The sequence below is a fragment of the Trichomycterus rosablanca genome, chromosome 6, assembly GCF_030014385.1.
Source record: "Trichomycterus rosablanca isolate fTriRos1 chromosome 6, fTriRos1.hap1, whole genome shotgun sequence".
Lineage (NCBI taxonomy): Eukaryota > Metazoa > Chordata > Actinopteri > Siluriformes > Trichomycteridae > Trichomycterus > Trichomycterus rosablanca.
Genome location: NC_085993.1, coordinates 14,611,092 through 14,630,102, shown reverse-complemented (window position 1 = coordinate 14,630,102; position 19,011 = coordinate 14,611,092). Strand labels below are relative to the sequence as shown.

Below are 19,011 nucleotides of genomic sequence, written 5' to 3'. Positions count from 1 at the left end.
GCAAAGAACTCTCTGAGGATGTGAGAAATAGAATTGTTGCTCTCCACAAAGATGGCCTGGGCTATAAGAAGATTGCTAACACCCTGAAACTGAGCTACAGCATGGTGGCCAAGGTCATACAGCGGTTTTCCAGGACAGGTTCCACTCGGAACAGGCTTCGCCAGGGTTGACCAAAGAAGTTGAGTCCACGTGTTCGGCGTCATATCCAGAGGTTGGCTTTAAAAAATAGACACATGAGTGCTGCCAGCATTGCTGCAGAGGTTGAAGACGTGGGAGGTCAGCCTGTCAGTGCTCAGACCATACGCCGCACACTGCATCAACTCGGTCTGCATGGTCGTCATCCCAGAAGGAAGCTGACGCACAAGAAAGCCCGCAAACAGTTTGCTGAAGACAAGCAGTCAGAGAACATGGATTACTGGAATGCCCTGTGGTCTGACGAGACCAAGATAAACTTGTTTGGCTCAGATGGTGTCCAGCATGTGTGGCGGCGCCCTGGTGAGAAGTACCAAGACAACTGTATCTTGCCTACAGTCAAGCATGGTGGTGGTAGCATCATGGTCTTGGGCTGCATGAGTGTTGCTGGCACTGGGGAGCTGCGGTTCATTGAGGGAAACATGAATTCCAACATGTACTGTGACATTCTGAAACAGAGCATGATCCCCTCCCTTCGAAAACTGGCACTCATGGCAGTTTTCCAACAGGATAACGACCCCAAACACAACCTCCAAGATGACAACTGCCTTGCTGAGGAAGCTGAAGGTAAAAGTGATGGACTAAACCCAATTGAGCACCTGTGGCGCATCCTCAAGTGGAAGGTGGAGGAGTTCAAGGTGTCTAACATCCACCAGCTCCATGATGTCATCATGGAGGAGTGGAAGAGGATTCCAGTAGCAACCTGTGCAGCTCTGGTGAATTCCATGCCCAGGAGGGTTAAGGCAGTGCTGGATAATAATGGTGGTCACACAAAATATTGACACTTTGGGCACAATTTGGACATGTTCACTGTGGGGTGTACTCACTTATGTTGCCAGCCATTTAGACATTAATGGCTGTGTGTTGAGTTATTTTCAGAAGACAGTAAATCTACACTGCTATACAAGCTGTACACTGACTACTCTAAGTTATATCCAAGTTTCATGTCTATAGTGTTGTCCCATGAAAAGATATAATGAAATATTTGCAGAAATGTGAGGGGTGTACTCACTTTTGTGATACACTGTATGCACTTGTCTAGTGTGGGTGACAAAATGCGTATGGCTGCTGCCAACGTGTCGGAGGGGGTGTAGGTTAGCTTTGTTCTCCTCAAATCAGAGTGGGGGTCGGCATTAGTGGAGAGGAAGCAATCGGGCAATTGGACGCACAAAAAAGTCGGGAGAAAAAGGAGAGAAAACACATAAAAGAAAAAAAAATGGCAATTTGATGTCTGTATGTTGTCTGTAAAAATGCTTGGCACCTAATTTAGATGCTTCAATCTCTCTGTGCATTTTGCCGATCTTTGCCGTTGGCTGAGGAAGGTCACAGGCTTGCACACTCCTCCTTTGATATTTTTCAAATAAAAATACTCCCTTTGTATTTTTCTGTCGCCTAGACTGGACATGTCCCATCTGGCCTTTCCTGCCTCACAAGCAGCATGTCTGAGCATTTATAAAAAAGCAGTTGTGAAGTCAGACACACCAGACCCATTAAATCAGGACATGGTCCTTGCCAAACTGCAGCCATAAAATTGGATGCATTTAATTTATTATTATTTTTAATAATTAATTTGTATACCTGTCAGACAGTTGCTGGTTCAAGCCCCACCACTGCCAGGTTGCTGCTGTTGGGCCCTTGAGGAAGGCCTCTAACCCTCAACTGTTCAGACGTTTTACTGTAACTGTAATGTAAGTTTCTTTGGATAAAGGCGTCTGCTAAATGCCAAAAATGTAAATGTCAGACCAATTAGCAATGAGTGTGGCTTAAATACTGGAACTAAAAAAGTAGAGGGGGAAAAAGCTTTTTATATATTTTGGCCATATCATATATTTGGTTCTATTGGTTGTTGGATAAATGCAATAATCCTGACTCTTTAATAGCTGTTTTTATGACATTATTACAAAACCACAGTCCTCTTCGGTAGCTGTCACTTTTATGTATATGCCTGCCTTGAAAGCAGTGACAAAGTTTCGTCAGCTTGGTGAGCCATAATTCCCTCCAGATCATTTGTCTAGTGCTTATGTTACATTTTCTGACATTGTGCACACATGCTGTGGTGAAAAAATGTATCAGTTTTTTTCATATAAAATGTCCCAGGAGAATTAACACGATCTTTCAGTATCGCTTCACACCCCAGGAACAGTATACTGTAGAAATGAGAGATCTTGGATTATGAATCACCTGCAGGAAAGTGAGCATTGAAAGACTTCTGGGATTCCTGTGTTGGTTAATGAATCATTCGTTTAGAAAGTGTTTGTCTTTGAATTTTGGTTTAAAGACTATATGGAAGATGTACACTGATCAGCCATAACATTAAAACCACCTCCTTGTTTCTACACTTACTGTCCAACCAAAAATATATCCAGCCAACAGCGCCCCGTGGGCTGCGTCCTGTGACCATTGATGAAGGTCTAGAAGATGACCAACTCAAACAGCAGCAATAGATGAGTGATCGTCTGTGATTTTACATCTACAAGGTGGACCAACTAGGTAGGAGTGTCTAATAGAGTGGACAGTGTGTGGACACTGTATTTAAAAACTCCAGCCCTGCTGTGTCTGATCCACTCATACCAGCACAACACACACTAACACACCACCACCATGTCAGTGTCACTGCAGTGCTGAGAATGATCCACCACCTAAATAATACTTGCTCTGTGGTGGTCCTGTGGGGGTCCTGACCATTAAAGAACAGCATGAAAGGGGGCTAACAAAGCATGCAGAGAAGCAGATGGATTACAGTCAGTAATTGTAGAACTACAAAGTGCTTCTATATGGTAAGTGGAGCTGATAAAATGTACACTGAGTGTACTGTAGAAACAAGGAGGTGGTTTTAATGTTATGGATGATCGGTGTATGTGACTGTATATAAGTAAGGCTGCACTTTATGTGGAGCAAAATCGTTGTGCTTTCTGTGCAGTTGTTTCCCATGGAGTGAGTAAGGACCACTTACCTTAATGCTGTGCTAATTTGAGCGCTACCACTGCATAGATTTGCCGCTCTTTGCACAGCTTGATGTGGCGCTCAAAGTTCAATGTGATTGAACTTTGATGCAGCTTGCCGCTGACCTTTTAAAAGCGCTGTCAAGGAGACAAATTGTTTGTATTATGTAGTCAGAAGCGAAGAATAGACATGGTAAAGAGAAACTCATTGTCTCTGTTTCACAAAACCCTGAACTGTAGTGTTCCACTTTAAATTAGATCTATTGTGACTAGTAAGTGGTGAAGTAGGGAGATTGTGGATTCAAAGCTCTTTAAGAAGATTTAATGCATCATTAGAAACATTAAAGTTTTATTAACCTACATCTTTTTTAAAATCTTCTCATGTCCTTGAATGACGACAGTTGGCAGCTTTCTTGTTTCTTTCTAAAAAACAAGTCGTACAAAACTGCATGTGAGTAAACTGTCAATACTGTCAGTCAATATTGTGTATTGATTTAAAACCTGTTGCTCAGTGGCACAATCATCAGAAAGCGTTTTTAGTAAAAAGGGTGGGGGTTGTAAAAAAAAAGCAGGGCTTAACTTACAGTGTTCATTTCCCCTTACTAATAAATACATCTTATGTTAGTTATAACAAGCTGTGATCTGATTAGCACCAAAGTCATAATAGATTAGAAAAGTATGTCTTTATTTGTCATATATACAGACACACGTGTACAGTAAAATGAAATTCTTTTTTCGCATATCCTAGCTTGTTTGGAAGCTGGGGTCAAAGCGCAGGGTCAGCCATTGTACGGAGTCCCTGGAGATGAGAGGGTTAAGGGCCTTGCTCAAGGGCCCACAGTGGCTGCGAAGATTTGAACCATCAACCTTTCGACTGATAGTCCAAAGCTCTCCCCACTAGGCTACCACTGTCCCAGACAAGCACAATTTAATTCAACAAATAACATACAAATTGTATTGTACTTGTTTGAGTTTCACATTCACAGCCTTGACTAACTAGTCAGGATGTGTGATAAAGACCTAAAAAATACTATTTCAAACATCCTAACTACTTAGTCACGCCTGTGAATGTGAAACTCAAAGATCATGAGGAATAAGGCATGACCCCCTAGGCAACTTAGACCCCCAAAAAAGGCTGGATATTATTTAGGGTTTATTAATCTTAAAAAGGCAAGCTTTTTTAAATATGGAAGATTAAGTGCTATGGCTACTTCCTCTAGGCATGGATATCCTTTAAAAAAGAGTGTGTAATGCTGAATTGTCTAATAACTAAATTTATGTCTACCAGTAAATTACCTGCTGAGATTTTACCCTCTTACATCTCCGATTTACTCCAAGTCTACAATCCCACCTGCACTCTTAGGTCTTCCTCAGTTTTCCAGCTTTTTATTCCTTCTGTCCGCCTGTCGACTATGTGCGCGAGGGCTTTTAGTCACTCTGCCCCTTCTCTCTGGAACACCCTCCCAATCCATATCCATACTATCGATTGTTTCTCTACTTTTAGATCCCAACTTAAAACTCACCTCTTCAAGCTAGCCTACTACTAATCTTTCGAACGTGATTGGTACTACTACCCCTAATATTTGTCTAGCAGTGATTACATTTGACTGTTTAGAGATTGTACTTATTTTATGGGTGAGTTTGTATCGATTTTTTTTATTTTATTGTATTAATTTTATTAAGGCCTGTTACTTTCTTGCTTTTGTAAGGTGTCCTTAGGTGTTTTGAAAGGCGCTATAAATAAAATGATTATTATTATTGTCTATATAGAAATGCAGTTAATGGAAGGACTCAACAGAGAAAACCACTGACTTTCAAAAAATATTGCTACATCTGCAAAAAAACAACAGCACCAACAAAAACTAATACACCTCTTGGACAAAATGTACACATTTTACATTTAGGAGACACTTTTATCCAAAGTGACTTACAGTACTGTGACAGTATACAGTCTTAGCAGTTAAGGGTTAAGGGTCTTGCTCAAGGGCCCAACAGTGGCAACCTGGCAATAGTGGGGCTTGAACCAGTGACATTTCAATTACTAGTCCAGTACCTTAACTGCTAGGCTACAACTGCCACAACAAAATACAAAATTGCTACAACAAAATCTCACCCAGCTGTGCAGCATGGTGCAGGGGTGTTGCTTTCCTTTTCCTTTATCCTCTTCCTTTTCCTCTCCTCTCATCTCCTCTCCTCTGTGTTTCCTTCTATTTTAGTGATTGCATTACAAATTAATGAGAATGCTGACATTGGTTTTTAAATGGAATTGCAGCCAAACCACAGTGTCAAGGCAAGGGCACCAGTATAACCCAACACACCCACTCAGTCACTGAGTAACTACTGAGAGACACATTTATACCATGGTGTTCCTCCTGAGTACTTACACACACCCTATATATATATATATATATATATATATATATATATATATATATATATATACAGTATGTATATATACAGTGTATCACAAAAGTGAGTACACCCCTCACATTTCTGCAGATATTTAAGTATATCTTTTCATGGGACAACACTGACAAAATGACACTTTGACACAATGAAAAGTAGTCTGTGTGCAGCTTATATAACAGTGTAAATGTATTCTTCCCTCAAAATAACTCAATATACAGCCATTAATGTCTAAACCACCGGCAACAAAAGTGAGTACACCCCTAAGAGACTACACCTCTAAATGTCCAAATTGAGCACTGCTTGTCATTTTCCCTCCAAAATGTCATGTGATTTGTTAGTGTTACTAGGTCTCAGGTGTGCATAGGGAGCAGGTGTGTTCAAATTAGTAGTACAGCTCTCACACTTTCTCATACTGGTCACTGAAAGTTCCAACATGGCACCTCATGGCAAAGAACTCTCTGAGGATCTTAAAAGACGAATTGTTGCGCTACATGAAGATGGCCAAGGCTACAAGAAGATTGCCAACACCCTGAAACTGAGCTGCAGCACAGTGGCCAAGATCATCCAGCGTTTTAAAAGAGCAGGGTCCACTCAGAACAGACCTCGCGTTGGTCGTCCAAAGAAGCTGAGTGCACGTGCTCAGCGTCACAGCCAACTGCTGTCTTTGAAAGATAGGCGCAGGAGTGCTGTCAGCATTGCTGCAGAGATTGAAAAGGTGGGGGGTCAGCCTGTCAGTGCTCAGACCATACGCCGCACACTACATCAAATTGGTCTGCATGGCTGTCACCCCAGAAGGAAGCCTCTTCTGAAGTCTCTACACAAGAAAGCCCGCAAACAGTTTGCTGAAGACATGTCAACAAAGGACATGGATTACTGGAACCATGTCCTATGGTCTGATGAGACCAAGATTAATTTGTTTGGTTCAGATGGTCTCAAGCATGTGTGGCGGCAATCAGGTGAGGAGTACAAAGATAAGTGTGTCATGCCTACAGTCAAGCATGGTGGTGGGAATGCCATGGTCTGGGGCTGCATGAGTGCAGCAGGTGTTGGGGAGTTACATTTCATTGAGGGACACATGAACTCCAATATGTACTGTGAAATACTGAAGCAGAGCATGATCCCCTCCCTCCGGAAACTGGGTCGCAGGGCAGTGTTCCAGCATGATAATGACCCCAAACACACCTCTAAGACGACCACTGCTTTATTGAAGAGGCTAAGGGTAAAGGTGATGGACTGGCCAAGCATGTCTCCAGACCTAAACCCAATAGAACATCTTTGGGGCATCCTCAAGCGGAAGGTGGAGGAGCGCAAAGTCTCGAATATCCGCCAGCTCCGTGATGTCGTCATGGAGGAGTGGAAAAGCATTCCAGTGGCAACCTGTGAAGCTCTGGTAAACTCCATGCCCAGGAGAGTTAAGGCAGTTCTGGGAAATAATGGTGGCCACACAAAATATTGACACTTCAGGAACTTTCACTAAGGGGTGTACTCACTTTTGTTGCCGGTGGTTTAGACATTAATGGCTGTATATTGAGTTATTTTGAGGGAGGAATAAATTTACACTGTTATATAAGCTGCACACAGACTACTTTTCATTGTGTCAAAGTGTCATTTTGTCAGTGTTGTCCCATGAAAAGATATACTTAAATATCTGCAGAAATGTGAGAGGTGTACTCACTTTTGTGATACACTGTATATATATTATATATATTTAAAACTATACACAGATTATGCTCTGTCATATAAAATGTTTAGAATTAAACAGATTTTTTTGATTTTTTAGACTCTCTTTTTATCTTTCAAACCTGTAATTGTCAGAAAAAAAATCTTACCATTGCTAATATAATGTAATGAGCTACACTTTCATTTATATACCCGTTTGATGCAGATAGTCCAGTTTTGACTAAAAAAACAAAGTAGACTGAGAAATAGAAGTACTAACATTTTTTGGTACTCTTATGCCTAGTTCACACTACACGATTTTTGCCCTGATTTTTGCTCGCCGACTGTTCGCCACTAGATGTGGCAGCTCGGAGGCATCTCGGCATTTGCTCGGGGATCGAAACTCGGCTCTCGATCGCTATGTGTAAACTGTTCAATGACTTGATCTGAGCGGCTCGCCGAGAGCTTGACTAAAGAAAAATATCTAGCATGTTAAATATCTGGACCTGTCGCTGACTCAAAATCGTTACATGTGAAAGGCGTTGCAAGCAGGTTGCGAGTGGCAGCAAGTGCTACGTGGAACTACAGCCAATGAGAACGCAGGGGTGTGGGGAAACCTTGGGGAGGAGTGTAAAAACGTGGGACAGGGGCATAATATAGTTTCTATCAGAATACATCAGCACACACACAAGCTGTACAGTATTTTGTGATCTTATCGGTCACGCCAAACCATAATACCAATGCCACATTGCAAAAAATATTTATTAACCTCCAACTCACTATAGAACAGAAAATCCCTGCTGGTCGCGTAGCTCAATCCACTCTGATTCATTTATTTTTCCTCCTTGCTTTTACATCAGCACACAAACAACTTTGATTGCTCGCTTACTATTGACGTTCATTTTTGGACATGGTGTCATTAAACCCCTCGTCATTTCTCGCATGTGTTTTCGTGACAAAACAGTGTGTAATCCCCTATCACCGATCAGTCGTGTAGTGTGAAAGCCACAACAACTTTAAAGACTCCAGATTTGCAAGAGATCCAGTCATGTAGTGTGAACTTGGCATTTAGGGTACAAACATTGTACTTTTAGTATGTGCTTCTTAAATGGGAAAGTACATAAAACCCATTTAGGATACATTGTATAATGTAACTTTTAACTTTGAGGCAACAGCTTGGGGAAGGTCCTTTCTTGTTCCAGCATGCAGGGTCCATTAAGATATGGTTTAATGAGAAACTTCAGTGGCCTGCACCAAACTCTGATCCCAATCCTGCTAAATACCTTTATGATGAATTGAGACATCATTTGACGTCACAAGACAGGCCTTTCTATTGGTGCTCTCCAACATTTTTAACAAAAAAGCCTTCCTATTGCAGAAAGGGTTTAGAGGATATTTGGTAAGGTGTCCACATACTTTTGGCCATATAGTGTAGTTTCACAGATAGCATACTGTAGAATAATATTCTTTGATGTGTCCTACTCTATTTCTTACTTTGTGTTTCTTTTTATTTTTCTCTTTGAAGCTTGCTCTGATCCTATACCTTTTGTTCTACACCTTCTGCTCCCTGTACCTTTCCAGCACTCGTATTCCCTCTGCTCTGCCTCTGCTAGTTCACTGCAGCATTAGCTAAGTGGGAAGTGTTTTTTCCAGGCTGTCTGCTCACATCAGACTGAGCCTGAGGGCCAGTGGGAGCGACTGTAATATGGAGAGCTGGAGGAGATGAAGAGAAGTAGAGATGTGGAAAATAAGTTTAGAAACTGCATTCACTTGCATAAACAAAACGTGTATATTTTTAGAGTCCGTTATGAGACATTATGTTGTGCCTCAACAGCCCTTAAGAGTTTCTCATGATCCTACAGTCAGTGGTCACTGCTTTACAGTTATGTGTGCTAGAAATAGAAGATGTGATAGAAGTGAATGGGAGAGTGATGTCGGATGACGGATATGGTTACAATCCCAAAAATGTAAATTTCTAGGAGACTGTCTGGTATTTGGCTGAATTGATTGCAATGGTACCTTGAAACCGACGTCAATTGGTTCTAGGAGTGGCGTCGAGTTTAAACGTGTTGAGTTTCAAGGTATTTTTTTCCATAAGGATGTACAGTATGGGAAACCTGTTAATGTGTTTCATAGTGGAACTGCATATATTTTAGGCTAATGTAAAATAATAGGGTTGTTTTTGAAACTTATACATTGAAAATAACACAAATATAATCTAAAAAACACTGAAATATGATTAAAAACAGTTAAAAATTAACAACAACAAAAAAACAATTAAACCTGCACTTTATCTTTACTTCTTTACTGTTTCCTTGTGCTTCTTAATCGTGGAGATGCTTGATCTTGGAATACCGTATTTCTTAGTGAGTTCAGTAAGGACGCATTCACATAGGAAGTGGCAAAATCACTTTTGCGCTGCTGTGCCGTTATTTACTATGGAATGTGGCAGAGCACAAATCTTAATGTGACTTATTGTACTGAAACACTTATTGTACTGAATAAGTATTCTTATATTCTTATATGTCTAGAAATTACTAATGTAATCATAGTTACAAAAAACAGGGCATAACAACATACCATTGCAACCAGAAATATTTAACCTCCCCCACTTTAAAATGTGTTATTGTGATGTGTATTGAATTAAATGAAAATATACAACAAGAAAAGAATATTTATTGATAAATAAAAGCAATTTTTATAACATAATTTGACATAATTTTGAGTATAAATGAAAAGCATACACTGATCAGCCATAACATTAAAACCACCTCCTTGTTTCTACACTCACTGTCCATTTTATCAGCTCCACTTACCATATAGAAGCACTTTGTAGTTCTACAATTACTGACTGTAGTCCATCTGTTTTTCTACATACCTTTTAAGCCTGCTTTCACCCTGTTCTTCAATGGTCAGGACCACCACAGAACAAGTATTATTTAGGTGGTGGATCATTCTCAGCACTGTAGTGACAATGACATGGTGGTGGTGTGTTAGTGTGTGCTGTGCTGGTATGAGTGGATCAGACACAGCAGCACTGCTGGAGTTTTTAAATACCGTGTCCACTCACTGTCCACTCTATTAGACACTCCTACCTAGTTGGTTCACCTTGTAAATGTAAAGTCAGAGACGATTGCTCATCTATTGCTGCTGTTTGAGTTGGTCATCTTTTAGACCTTCATCAGTGGTCATAGGACGCTGCCCATGGGGCACTGTTGACTTATGTGTCTTATCCACTGCTGTGTCCTATTTTATCTTATCTGTTGTGGTCCTGTGAGGGTCCTGACCATTTAAGAACAGCATGAAAGGGGGCCAACAAAGCATGCAGAGAAACAGATAGACTACAGTCAGTAATTGTAGAACTACAAAGTGCTTCTATATGGTAAGTGGAGCTGATAAAATGAACAATGAGTGTAGAAACAAGGAGGTGGTTTTAATATTATGGTTGATCAGTGTATACTTTTCTTGACAAATGTCTATGTGCACTATTATATAACCCCCAGCCTCAGTATTGGTGGAACATCCTTTTGCCCTGATAACCTCTAATAATTAATTTCAGTAAGCTTTCAAGACCTTGCTTGTGGATTCTGCTGCTACTCTTCTCTTGCTTTCAGCTCACTGAAGTTTGATGGCTTTCATGCTGCAACTGCTTTCTTCAAATCCCACCAAAGATTTACTATAGGATTTGAATCTGGGGGTTAAGAAGGGTCACTGTATGTAATATGATTCTTTAACCAAGCTTTGATTGACTTGGGAATGTGCTTGGGATTATTGTATTGCTGTTATTCTAATTACCATCAAGGTTCAATTTCACCACAGATGGTAAAACATTCCACATTCTTTAGCAGCTTTTTTAGGTCATTCTGTAAGTTTTTTGCAGACTAGATGTTGCTTTTAATTAAGTCTTCATTTACAGCTGTATAAAATCAAATAAATAAAAATATAATTATATGCTTCCAGCTTTGTGGCGGTGCAGAGCCCTAACCTGGAATAAACTGAAACATCAATTGCAGGCCAGACTTCCTTGTCCTTCAATGCCTGACCTCATAAATTAAGATTCATGTAGTATACTCTTGCCAATGCTGACCTAAGAAAATCAGAAAATCATGACTGGTGTAGTGTTTTTAATAGATTATGCATTAAAATATTTGCATTTCTGGCACACCTAGGTTAAACCATACTTGTGTATTATGCCAACCCACCTTGCCCACCAGCAGGGGTGCAGATTGATTAAACGTTTTTAAAGTTTTTAAAGTTTTTAAAACCACAATTTAGAAGCATTCTCTGTGATTTGCTTCAGTTGGGGATTAAAATTTTATGTGATTAAAATTAATCTTAAATTTTTTTTTATTAATAACAATCACAGCTTTATACTGATCAGGGCAGTTATGAGTTTTGGGGCAATTTAGAGCAGCTAGTCATACTATCCAATAATCCTTCTGGCTACTTTTCGGGAGATGGACAGGAACCCATGGTACCTATACCCGCACAGACACTGGAAGAAAACTCTTCACAGAAAATAACTGAAGGTGAGGATTCTGGCCAAAGTCAGTCATTTTTAATATATTTTAAAAAATCTTCTTGTATTTTAGATGGCCGTTCAGCACCATTGAGATCCGGGTTTGAATCTCACTGGTGCTTTTGGCTGGTGTGGAACAGACATGATTGGCTTTGTCTGGGATCTGAGAATAAGGGATGTTTTGGTGGGACGGCCGAAGCCCCATGATAGATTAGCACCCTGTCCAGGGGGTGTTCATGCCCAGTGTTTCCAGGGTTACCCATTGTAACCCTGACCAGGACAACACGTTGGTAAAAATGAAAATGAATAGAAATGAAAAAGTACCTTTGGTTCTTGTTGGATATTCCATTCCTTTGCATCTGTTACAGCCCATACTTTTCAAGATAGATTTTACTACAAGCTTTTGGAATGTGCTTGTGCTTGTTCAGTTAAAGGAGCATTTGGGAGATCAGGCACTAATAAAGATGTGAAGACTTGGCTTGCAATCGATGTTCTAATTCATCCCTTAAGAGTTGACTGGGGTTGAGGTGAGAGCTTGATGTAGGTTTAGCTCGGTTTATGGACTCCTCTTTGTGCACAGAGGCACAGTTAACCTGCAACAAGATTCCCAAGTGCAAATGTAAGTGAGTTTATTTTATATACAAACCACATCCTCTGAAAAGTGCAATAAAATGCAATAAGACTAGGAATCTGGGATTTGTGTTACCACTGTGTTACATCATGTTTTCCATTAATTGATGTTTACATAAATTATATATATTTTTTCCCATTCTTAAAACAAGACTTGCTTAGTAGTTACCCAATAGTCTTTGTTGTCTGATTCGCCTCTTCATTTTGCACCATACATGTTCAGTAGGAGACAGACCTTGACTGCAGGCAGGCCAGTCACGCACCCACGATGTGTCTATGAAGCTGCACTGTTGTAGCACACTTAGAATGAGGCCTGACATTGTTCTGCTAAAATAACCATGGACTTCCTAGGGTCTGATTCTTGAGTCTAATTCTTTCCATCGAAGTACATGCTCAGATCACTTTGGAAATGAAAATTTGATGTACTATAGAGAAGATTGTTTAGGTTAGTATATTTGCAACCATTGGAACCAAGAAAAATGTTCACTGGTGGTCTAAGCCCCCCTTCTGTGCTTTTGGCCATATAGTGTAGTCCCTGTGTTTTTTTAGCTAACATTGTACTTAAGAAAAATGTACACATTTGGAATAAGTCTTAATTCATTTCATTTAAGTATATCTTTACTTTCTGTCATAGGCATCTTTATATATTTTGCGGCAGCATACACACACAAAAAAAGAGATTCTTACTTCTAATCTCACTGGCTAAAACAGTGGATCTTCCTCCTCACTTTGTCTTCTAGAATATTGACGCCTGATCTGTTGTTCTGGGTTGACAGTCTAAATTTAGAAGCTGCTTGGCAGGTCAGAGCACACTCTGCATACACCTCTGTTCAGCAGGAACTGCTATAGTGGATGCATGTAGAAAACTGTGGATGATGTTTTTGGCACTATGCGAACAATTTTGACTTACTGGTATTATGTTTCGCATACACAAGTCTGTTTGTGTGCAAACTCTCGGTATTTGGGCAAATTGATCCTCCTTGGCTGTGCCCACTACCTTGTATTGATTTGTTTGAAGGTCTTCAGTTTCCTGTGCAAAATTAATCAGAGTCGGATCTAGAAAAAGCAAAGTTAAAGACAAAGTGTCAGATCTGCTCCATTCCTCCATTAAGATGCATCAAGACATAAATATATAAATATATATTTAAACATGATCAGGTAAACTGTAACAGTTAAAGTATTAAATCAATTTAGTTCCACATTCTAGTCTATGTTTATTTACTGTCCTAAATTAAAATGCGCACAATTGTAGCCTGCGTGTGGATTCCAATATTAACGTATTTACTGGTCCAAACGGCGCATTACACGGAGCTTTGCATACTGCGGGGCCGTTTAGGTGGCGCAGCGGTAGAAACACACGCTGGAACCAGAGCTGGGGTCTCAAATACATCGTATCGAATCTCGGCTCTGCCTGCCGGCTGGGCTGAGCAGCCACATAAACAACGATTGGCCTGTTGTTCAGATATGGGCGGGTCTAAGCCGGATGGGGTCTCTCTCTCATGACTGGTGCAGTTACGGCTGATTGATGGCACCTGCACAGAGATGAGAAAAGAGTGCCCTCAGGGTGTGTCTCTACATACACAATGCTGAGCTGCACTGCACTCTTCAAAGTGTAGGTGATAAGATGCATACGACTTCAACTTTATTGTCCTTACCTATGTACAAGGCAACAAAATGCAGTAGAAGTAAAGGTCACTGTCAGGAGTGGGATTTGAACCCACACCTCCATTTGGAGACCAGAACCCTCATTAGGGAAGCATTCACACTTCACAGTCTGGTGCCTTAGACCGCTCGGCCGTCCTAACTTGAGATGAAGCAATGTAAACATGCACGGCATCACAATTATTATTACTATTTATTTTACAAATAAAATAATATTGACATAAAAAACAATAATTTCCAGTAAGGTTTGACAATACTCAGGTTGCACAACATTAGAAACATGGGTGTATTTAGATTTTATTATTCTATATCCTCTTGATTCTTACCAGTACCATCTGCGAACTCTGGACACAGGAATAAACAATTGACAGTGCACATTTACTGAAAACTCTTTCAAATGTTTTGGAGGTGGGTGGAAACCAAAGCATGTGGAGGATACCTACACAGATGAAAAGAGAAACTCCTCACAGATAATAGAACAACAGAGAAACTATAACATTTGCTCCAAAGTTTAGACCCTTTTACTATAAAGCTTTATTGACATCCTTGCAAGTGTGTATTTCTGACTTGCACCCAAGTCAGGCATTCGAGTCAGACCTTCAGTCCGGCAAAGCAGAAAATGACACAGACAAACAAGAAGGCAACAAGAACCCAGCACTTTTAAAGGCGGCTTATAAAAGGGTTTTCCCTTGTGTTCAGTTAAAACACAATTAATCAGGTGCAGAACGCTTTTGAAGTACCATTTAAAAATAGCTGCATTTTTAGTTAATTTGTCAATCCATGCCCTCTACCAGTCAACATGGGCAGGCAGGTTGGCACATTACAGTTCCATCCAGCTACAAGCTAAAAATAACCCTAAGGATTCTCCAGACCATGCACAAGACAAACAAGATATTGAAAAGGAACTGCACCAGCAGTTGTAGAAATTGAATGTTTTATTACTCACACCAAATCAATAAATATGTTTATGTGTATTATTTTTTCAAGAGTCTTTCCAGCTGAAGTTGCATTAACAAATTCGTAAGGCTTTTGATTCAGAAAGGACTAAATTAGAAGGAGTAACATAATGGAAACAAACATAGTTTTGTGTATTATCTGCACTGTATAGGGATTCACTAGACAGTTCCTTCCCAGATTTCTTTTTTGTAAAGTGAATATTCTAAGCTTTACAACAGTACATTACTGACCTACAGACAAGCTGTTATATAAATATATGATTGATTTTGAATCCATCTGCAGCTCTCGTGGGCTTAAAGGTTGAAGAAATTCTTTGTATGCCCAGTATGCTTTTTTTCTTTATGCTCCTGATGAATAACAGAAGTGCTGCTTTGAGTAGTTGTCCCAAAAGGTGGAATAAAAAAAATATATGTACAAGTGCTGTGACACACTGTCCCTAATGTTCTACATCTGAGACAGTTCTCATCTGTCCTAGTTAGTGCATTGCAAGCAAAATTTGATTTTTCAGGGATCCAGTATCTATTCGCATGCATCAGTAATGTGTATTGTACTGCTTTGTAGCCTTGTAACTGGAGATTATGGTATTTCAGTCAATATACTGCATCGTCTTTTCCCTCGCCCTGGGTTTTCATTAATGCGATCACAGGAAAGAGGAGACGAGCAGCTGCAGAGAGCTGTAGCAGGTTTGTGGGAGTCTGATATCCTGCAGTGGGACATCACTGTCGAACCAACCAGCTCAGCACTTTCGACCAAATCTTATTCAATCTCCCGGGAAACTTTAACAACTGCAGCGGAGCTCCTGCTGTGATAGACGTGTTTAAACACTATTATAAAGACATTTGAAGGACAAGTAATATGTTTAATTAGATGCTTTCAGATGTATCTGCTCTGTGTTAGCTTTTGCTGAGTAGATTATACCAGCACTAGTACAGTGAACATCCTAAATGACAAGAATGCCATTATGAGAAAGCATTATGAGAAAGTTGGCACCAGGCAGGAATACACCCTGGACATAATTTTTATTCCATCACAAAGGATCATACTTACTTATTCACATACTTAGCTATTTATAGTAGCCAATCTACCAATTTCCTTGTTCATGCTGTGAGAGCAAACCCAGTTACCCATAGAAGTAAACACACATGAACATAAAAGATGTATAGATTTCTTTTTGAAGAAGGCAATTTATTTAAAGCAGAGAAATAAATGTATAAGTAAAAAATACCCTGTTGTTTGCATGCTCCAGTTTAGGAAGCAGGAATTTTAAATATTAAAATTATTTTTTTAATGTATTGTTCTCTTTCAGTTTTTTGCTGGTGTTTTCCTGTCTGATTCTCTCTGTGTTCTCAACCATCAAGGAGTATGAAAAGAGTTCTGAAGATGCCTTGTATATATTGGTAAGGAATTTTTTACAGCACCAATCAGGCAGACTGAAAATTCCATCCTTAAAACATTAAATTTTTTGAGTATGTAAATTTTTCTGGTGTTTATTAGATTGTTGATGCTGTATGTTTGTGGTAAGTTACCATTTATGTGTAACTGTTTACCTCCTAAACAAAAGTGCAAAAACTTATTTTACATTTTAAGCATTAAGCAGACGCTTTTATCCAAAGCGACTAACAGCACAGAATATTGTCTAAGCAATTGAGGATTAATGGCCTTGCTTAAGGGCCCAATAGTGCCGACCTGGCAGTGGTTGGGCTTAAACCAGCGACCTTTTGATTACTAATCCAGTACCTAAACCACTAGGCTAAAACTGCCCTTTTTGTTTTTGTATTTTGGTATTCAACACTCAAATTGAATTAAGATTTCTTTTTACTACTTAAATAGAATTAAGATTTTTTGAGATCCAATGCAGATGAGCTGAATTAAAGGTCAGATTTTCCAAATTTCATTATGGGTACATGGTTGCTTTATTATAAGTAGGGCCCTACTAAATTCACGGGGAAATGCTCTTAGTTTTGTAAAAATCACAGATTTCACGGATTTTTAAACAAAAGTGGCACATTTCACGACAGTCTTTAAAAAACACTCATAATTGAATAATAGAATTAGTGGAAGCTACAGTACACAGCACAGCCTACCTTCACGTATACGTAAATACTCGTCCGTGTTTTTACACACCTCTCTCTGGTTCCAGAGAATCGGCTGGGAGTTTTCCAAACTCAGTTTTGTCTAAGGGCGGCATGGTGGCTCAGTGGGTCGCCTCACAGCAAGAAGGTCCTGGGTTCGATCCCCAGGCGGGGCGGTCCGGGTTCTTTCTGTGCAGAGTTTGCATGTTCTCCCCGTGTCTGCATGGGTTTCCTCCGGGAACTCCGGTTTCCTCTCAGAGTCCAAAAGCATGCAGTCAGTTTAATTGGAGACACTGAATTGCCCTATAGATGAATGGGGGTGTGTGTGTGTGTCTGCCCTGCGATGGACTGGCGCCCCGTCCAGGGTGTTACTGTGTGCCTTGCACCCATTGCAAAGCTGGGATAGGCTCCAGCACCACAACCACCCCCCCCCCCCCCACCCCTGTGTAACCGAGCGTCTTTAGAGTTAAGGGTTTAGAGTTTACACTTAATTATGATGCAGTATGATGCTACGCGATTGAAAAATAATAAATGGCTAAACACAAACCTTAAATTTTGACTTTCAGAGCGCAAATTGCATATTTTACAGGAAGTGACTGATTTCACGGGAGATGGCTAATTACATGGTCCGTGATGCGATTTTCTCTGCCGTGAATTAGGTAGAGCCTTAATTATTAGGCATTCTTAATAAGTATAGCATGTCTAACACTGGGACTAAAAAGGAAAGTAGCACATTAGCTGGTTACTTACCACCAATGACTGACAGTCTATAAGTATTACGTCAGAGATAAAATGTCAAAGATTCATTATAAATGAAAATGTGTGTGGCATTCAGATGTTTTTATTGAAATATCAAGATAAATGAATAGTTATTTACACACATTTTGTGTTGTAGATTATATATAAGTGTTGTGCTTTCTGCTTTCTGTTGTTTGTCTGTATAGGAAATTGTGACTATTGTTGTGTTCGGAGTGGAATACATTGTAAGAATATGGTCAGCTGGATGTTGCTGTCGATACAGAGGATGGAGAGGCAGACTGAAATTTGCACGCAAACCTTTTTGTGTCATAGGTAAGCAAACAACTTTCTACAGATTCATAATATAATCATATTAATACAGTGTTTATTTCAATAAAAGTATTACATCATGGTGTATGTGACATTTTTTAATCACAAATGTAACTTTGGGTAATTATGAAAGCATATTGTTGTGTAATAATTACATTTGATTTACTTCCTACAAACAGAATGAATGATTAATGATATTGTTGAACTGCTACATTCCTACTATGCATAATTTGATTGTTTATAATATTATCAGTGCAGTTTACACCCACAGTTTCCCATAATCACTTCTAATGTTTTTGTGCCGCAGACGTCATGGTGCTAATTGCCTCCATCTCAGTGCTGGCAGCTGGCACACAGGGGAATGTGTTTGCCACCTCGGCCATCAGGAGTCTTCGCTTCCTCCAGATTCTTCGCATGATTCGTATGGACCGCCGTGGAGGAACTTGGAAACTTCTGGGCTCTGTTGTCTATGCTCACAGCAAGGTAACAAGCATTAATCAACATTAGTTAAAAACAGGAGCGTTTCGTTTACTAGAGACACTAGGGTGTCACCCCACCAGCTGCTGCACTTTTTAAAATGTAAATGTATATTTTTAGCATTGTAAATTGTATTATTTGAAACACGCATGGTCCATTTCCTGCATTTGAGCTTGAGCCATTGCAATTCAGGACCCCTAGTGTGAGTGGGGGTGACTTAAATGACTGATCACTTCTTATACACCCACACATCGGTGGATTTCCGTGTGAGGCTGGCTTCTTGCGAGAAGAGCCATGCTCCGACATCTGCGCTCCTCCAACGCTGTGCAAGCGCCCTGGGCAACCAGGTTCCTTTCACAGACCCACCGCTCTGTTAAATCCGGTCATTTCCCACCCTAGCAGACTGGAAGCCAATTTGTCTGCT

General features: G+C 40.0%; 1 protein-coding gene and 1 non-coding gene across 8 annotated transcripts in view; one reads left to right on the top strand and one right to left on the bottom strand.

Moving 5' to 3' along the window:
- The window catches only part of LOC134316300 (potassium voltage-gated channel subfamily KQT member 2), a 70,022-nt gene that overhangs the window by 12,536 nt on the left and 38,475 nt on the right, over window positions 1-19,011 (top strand). For all 7 annotated transcript variants that reach the window (XM_062996643.1, XM_062996641.1, XM_062996639.1 and 4 more), the window contains exons 2-4: window positions 16,277-16,367; window positions 17,987-18,113; window positions 18,418-18,593. In XM_062996643.1, coding sequence (XP_062852713.1) covers window positions 16,277-16,367; window positions 17,987-18,113; window positions 18,418-18,593 — 394 coding nt within the window. The remainder of the gene's footprint in view (window positions 1-16,276; window positions 16,368-17,986; window positions 18,114-18,417; window positions 18,594-19,011) is intronic.
- On the bottom strand, window positions 14,048-14,156 carry trnah-gug (transfer RNA histidin (anticodon GUG)). Its single transcript has 2 exons — window positions 14,119-14,156; window positions 14,048-14,093 (listed from the first exon to the last, which is right to left on the bottom strand). It is a non-coding gene; the product is annotated as a tRNA-His (tRNA).